Raw genomic sequence first — 5,987 nt, 5'->3', positions numbered from 1 at the left:
AAAAAAAAATCCAATCTAACTTCACCATTCAGTTCTACCTCTCCAAAACACACAAATAGCCCATGGTTTAGATTTTTTTCTGCTTGCTGTTTTAAAAGCTATGATTCTTGAGTTATCATTCTTTCCTTATTTCTTCTGCTCACGATATCAACAGTTTTTATTTTTCATGAAGTCATCTAATTTCAATTACAGGTGAAATTGAGCTGCTTAATAGATCAGATCAGATCTGAATGTTCACTTCGTGGTCCCCTATGCTGGAAGACTGGCAGTGTTTAAATATCAGTATTATGCCTCTTATATCAGAACAGTGAGAACAATAATGGAAGCAACAGCTTGATTCCAAAATATCAACTCTGATTCATTTGGAAGAACATTGCTGCATTTTGGGTAAAGTTGAGACTAACTTAAATGTATTTTTGCCATGTGATGAAGGATGATGGAAAACATGTTAAAATGATATAGTTTAAATTGCACTCAAACAGTTTTTAATGTTGAATATTCCTTACTGTTACTGTCACAGCTGGATGCTGCCTCATTGGCAACGTTATTAGTATGGCTAATTGTTCCTGTCCATTAGATTACTCACATTTTTCTGGAGCAGCTTGCTAAATGAGGTCAGCTTTCTGGAACCCTTAAATCACCAATGAGGAAAAGATTAAAGGAACAAGCTTGGGAAGGGAGGTTGCTATCCAATGTGGCATCTGAATCAGAGGAGGAACAATGGAGTTACTAATGACAGTAATCAGAGCCTCACAGTAGACCCAGGGTACAAATGCCAAAATGTTATTCCCTAGGAATCATGACCGCCAGTGATTGACAAGAAGGGAAATGACAAACTTTTTTGAAGTGGACTTAGCAATGAACTAAATTTTGCAACTCCCTCCCTGCCCCATGTTATTTTATACAAGAGGAGAATTGGAAACAACTATAGTTTCTTAAAACAGAGTATAAATACTATTGATAAATACAAATATTTCATTTACTTTTTCTGGAAAAAATACTGAAATCATCCCAATGTCTTTATAAAACAACTTGAAAATGCTATTTTTTGAAGTCTTCCAGTTAAATCATTTCCTTCTGGTATTTTCCAAAGGTGTGTAACTTTCTCTTTGGGAACAGAGGTGTTTTGAAAAAGAGACCTATTCAAGCTCAGGAAAAATGTACAGGTAATGGAAACTATAGTAAAAAAATAGTAATAGTATAGAAAAATAGTAAGATTTTATATGCTTTAAAGGTGTCGGCAATCCAAACTAGAGTACTTATTTATGTCTTGCTTGTTAATAATAAAGTAATTCTACCTTGTCAAAATACAATGAAAGAAAACTTGTTATGTAATCATCCAAAATAACAGTAATAAAAAACAAAGAAAACTAAAGGTGAAGTCATATAAAACCAAAAAACAACCTCCTCCAAAATGTATTTATTCTACTTACTCTGAAATCTGTACTCTAATAATTGAACATTAGTTAGTTCTTTTATTTAGAAAGAATTAGTATAGTACTACCTATGCAACATAAATTGACTAGATCATATGCCAAAGTATGTTTGTTACTTTATTCTAGGAATACTGTTCCATACTTTTTAAACTCAGTAATAAAGCAGCAACTTCCTCTAGGAATAAACGTGTTCTTTAAAAATCACTGAGGGAAAAAAATTCAACAATTGTTACGATTTTCAAAACTATTTTATTGCAACAGAATGAGTGTTTTCTAAATTGTGCATTACACCATAATATACAGGATTACAAACAAGATTACAGTACAGAATCAGTTCCAGTGGTACCAGCATCACATCTCAAACAGCACATATTCTGGACTGCATTTTTACATGCAAGAGCTATTGTTCTAATTATGAATCAAATGGTTTGCATTTTATTTAAGCTACTGTACTAATTGACTACAATAGGTATAAATCCCAACATTAACAACCTGAATAGATTTAGGCTCAGATTTATTACATGTCTATATGACAAACCACCATTTGTGTGACTATATATAAAATCATGCATTTATATTTTCTGGAAACATCAATAGCTTCTGATGCCTGGTAAAATCATGGGATGCAAAGGAGTAAAACACTAAAAAGAAACAGTGCAAATTGTATGTGATAGTCAAGCAGCTTTTGATTTAAAGAAGTGTATGTTGGCATTTATTTATAATATGTATATACAGCTTGTGCAAGGAGTGAATTGAATTGATATGTGTTGACAAGGAATGCATCTCTTTTTTTCCATCTTCTTGATGTCATGAATCTGGTTTATATTTTCAGGAGAGAGAAAGACTTTAAAGTGAAATGAATTGCTCAAATTGTGCAATTATTTTTACAATTAGAGAAGAAAGAAGTGCTAAGGCAACACAATAACTTTCTAAGCACTTTTCTGCTGGTTTAAATTAGTTAAATTATTTTGTATAAATTAGATATAATTCTACTTTTCTGATATGTATAAAAATTGATGAAGCTGCATGGTTTTAAAATAGGAAATCCACATTATAAAAAGTCATTAAAAATTCTGTACAAAATCACAACAAAATAATTCAGCATGGGAAAGGTAACAAGTAGTAAAATGCTGGTTGAAAAATATATATTTATATATATTTTAATTGGCCCATTACTAGTTTAAAAATTGCATAGATCCTAATTATTGCTTGCGATTTTTGTTATCCCGATCAGATAATGAATATGATCTGAATAGAGCTACACCAAATTCGTGGTGCACATTTTTTTTAACTTTACTGTAGTATTCATTTTTTTTTCTAAAATAGAAGAGCTATAGAAAATAATACATAAGGTGAACAGGAACTTTGATCCCCTGTTTCTCCCAAAGGCAGTAACGACAATAAATACATATATCACTTGAAGCTTGGAGTATTTGCACTTCGCAGCAGTAGTACCAAAAGGGCTGCCTTTTGTAAACACGACAGTCACTGTAAGCACAGTGGGTTCGTTTCCCGGGCATGGTGAAACTGACGTGCCTCTAATCATGGAAAATGGCATTGAGCTGGGCACTCATGACTCGCTCATGATGTGAATGGCTATCGAAAGACATAATGTTGTCTATGGGGATCTCACAGCGAGGGGCAGCAGCGCCAGAGAAGATTGATCCGTGGCTTTGGGCCCCTGCCAGAGTCGCTGCAGGATAGTGCATGGTAAAGGCATAATTTTTTTCAAATTCGGCGGATGGTTCGTGTTTGAAAGAGAAGTTGCCGTTGATGCTGAGCGGGGGGCTGAGGGGTCCGTCAAAGGAAGGGCTGGTGCAATCAGTCAGGGGGCTTTCGAAGAAGGGCTCCAGCGCGGCGCTGTAGGCGTGCGGCGGCGGCTTGACGTGGAAGACGTGGGAGCTGTCCATGGTACCGTAGGGCGGGCTGGGCAGCCCTGGAGATTGATAGGAGTAGGGGTGGACGGGGAAGGAAGCGCTGGCCGTGGGCAGGTGCGGGGGCATATCTTGGTTCTGCTCAGGCAGAAAAGTCCGAGGGTTGAGCTGCAGGCAGCCCGCCACCAGGTTGGTGGTGGGCTGAGACAGGCCCTTGCAGAGCGTCTGCACGAAGGAGACCAGGTCAGGGCTTTTTCCTGAGCGCAGGATCTCTGACAGAGCCCAGATATAGTTCTTGGCTAAGCGCAGCGTCTCGATTTTAGACAGCTTCTGCGTCTTAGAGTAGCAGGGCACCACCTTGCGCAGGTTGTCCAGAGCCGCGTTCAGCCCGTGCATGCGGTTCCGCTCCCGGGCATTGGCCTTCATGCGCCTCAGTTTAAAACGCTCCAGACGTGCCTTGGTCATCTTCTTCTTCTTAGGGCCTCGCCTCTTGGGTTTTTGATCATCCTCCTCCTCTTCCTCTTCCTCCTCCTCTTCGAGGTCCTCATCTTCCTCGTCCTCCTCTCCTCCGTTTCTCAGGGAGTCCTCCTCAGCATTCATGGCTTCGAGCTCATCCTCTTTCTTGTCTGCCTCGTGCTCCTCGTCCTGAGAACTGAGACACTCATCTGTCCAGCTTGGAGGACCTTGGGGCTGAGGCTCACCCATCAGTCCGCTCTCGCTGTACGATTTGGTCATATTTCCGTTTCCTATATGCAACAGGGAGAGAGACAAGCAGAAGAGAGGGAAAGCACTGTGTTCAAAGCTAGATAAGCTATCTGCTACCCGTCCCTAATCCTGTGAAACGCATGCAAAGAGAAACACTGGTTCATTGCAAAATGGTTGTCTCCGAGGAAAAGTTCGATGTCGTGTTTTATGGATGATCAGGTCCTCGCTGGTACAGAAGCTAGGGCTACGGGTGTCCGGGGCTGGCAGTGTTTATGCACATAAGTGTGTAGCACTCTCTCATATGTGCTTGTTTCCTGGAGATTTCCCGGGAGGAAAATGTGTGGACACAAGCGCACATTCCAGCGACTTCATGTTTAGCTGCCTGTTTACAAAGTAACTCATCATTGCACCAAAAAATAAATAAATAACAACCCAATGACTTTGAAAACTGCATGTCTGTTTCCATTTCTATTCTAGCTTTTGGATATTTAGCGGTTTAAATTGGAGAGCCTTTACGTAATTTAGTAACCCTGGAAGTGGTTTTTAAGAGGATTAGATGGGAAGAGATTGGAGAGCAAATGCACAGAGGGGGAAAGTACTTTCTATCAAATGATTTCACCCTTCACGAAGCATTTGGCAACAAAAGTGGGCAAAAGTCTTCCATCCCTCTCCCCCGCCCTGCTTTTCTCTTCTCGCTTCTCATCCCTCGCCCTCCACTAAATTTCCACCTTGTACAAAAGCTCTGGCTCGGAGGCGAGAGCTGGGGGCGCGGCACAGAGCGCGCTCCCACGCGCCGGGGATCAGGTGCGGAAGGCTTGTCTCTAATAAACAGCCCATTGAAAGGGCCGACCGCTCTTTATTGGGCTTTTCAAAGTTCGCCTCCAACCTCCCTTTAAAAGATTGAGTAATTATAATGGTCAGCGATTGGCAATGGCGAAATTGCCGCTTGTAAGAAAGAATATAAAAAGCCTTTAATAAAATAACTGAATCTCTGGCTCCAGTAGAGGTTGCTGAAGACTCTGCCGCCCCTTGGGTAGTAACAGGTAGCAATAACGGGCTAGGGCTCCTTTCTTTGCTCTCACCCCCTTGCAGCTAGACTGCCTCTGAAGCAGATTCGTTTTCCAGGTTGTGTGAACTCAGGATACCCACATAGTTTTCATTCACTGAAGAGATGGACTGAGAGGCTCATTGTTCATTAGCTGTACTTACTTAAACTACATTTTGGTAGCAAATGCTTCCACCAACCTGCCACATGGGAAGAAGTAAGATAGTGAAATAGTCATTTGCTTTCAAGACTTTAACCACAAGCAAATGATCACTGCTCTTCTTCTTTTATTTTGTGAATCCAAAAAGTTCATATACTATTAAAAAATTAAAATTTAATCAGAGACCCTGCAGGAGGAACTTGAATACCCAGACTCATTATGTGTGAATATTTGTGACCAATTATGAGGAGGGTCACTGGTCTCAACACACATACAACACTCTCCCAAACGTTCACATGCAGAATCTGTAGGTATAGCAAATCTTCAATTATTATTGTTTTTATTCTGAACAGAAAAAAAAGGAAAGGTATTATAATTACCTGTTGTTAGACGATCCCAAACAGTGATGGTCTCATAACCCTGGGGCCTCCAGATGCTTGCCTTCTGCGTGGGCGAATTCCTCGTGTCTGGGCTGCGCGGGCGCTCAGGTTATATAGCCGAGTTAGTGATGCTGAGCGCGGGCGGGGCCACGAGCAGAGCTGCGAGCAGGTCTCTGTGCCCAACCCTTGCGCACGCGTCGGGGCTGCGCGCTTCCTGCCCCCGCCCCCACCTACCCCCTCGCCCCTGCTCTTCTCCCGCCCTTCTTCGACAACCGCTCCCCTTGCCCCCCACCCACCCACCCCTTCTCCTTCTTCCCCGGCATGCGCCATATGGTATTCCCGGTCCAGCCAAGAGCTGGGAACCACGTGACCTGCCTATTTGTATGC

At 41.6% G+C, this 5,987-nt stretch overlaps 1 protein-coding gene across 1 annotated transcript; it reads right to left on the bottom strand.

Annotated features, from left to right (window-relative positions):
* Nucleotides 1–1,669: 1,669 nt before the first annotated feature.
* On the bottom strand, nucleotides 1,670–5,736 carry Neurod1 (neuronal differentiation 1). The gene is made up of 2 exons (XM_070031437.1): nucleotides 5,601–5,736; nucleotides 1,670–4,056 (listed from the first exon to the last, which is right to left on the bottom strand). The coding sequence occupies exon 2, from the start codon at nucleotides 4,043–4,045 to the stop codon at nucleotides 2,975–2,977; it is 1,071 nt and encodes a 356-aa protein (XP_069887538.1). The 5' UTR covers nucleotides 4,046–4,056; nucleotides 5,601–5,736; the 3' UTR covers nucleotides 1,670–2,974.
* Nucleotides 5,737–5,987: the final 251 nt, after the last annotated feature.

Source organism: Dipodomys merriami, unplaced genomic scaffold (genome assembly GCF_024711535.1).
Source record: "Dipodomys merriami isolate MVZ:Mamm:240054 unplaced genomic scaffold, mDipMer1.0.p SCAF_1, whole genome shotgun sequence".
NCBI classification, from domain to species: Eukaryota; Metazoa; Chordata; class Mammalia; order Rodentia; family Heteromyidae; genus Dipodomys; species Dipodomys merriami.
This window is presented reverse-complemented; position numbering and strand designations above follow the sequence as displayed.

Coding starts and splice junctions, on each gene's coding strand:
- Neurod1 (XM_070031437.1), bottom strand. CDS start 4,045: ATGACCAAATCGTACAGCGAGAGCGGACTGATGGGTGAGCCTCAGCCC.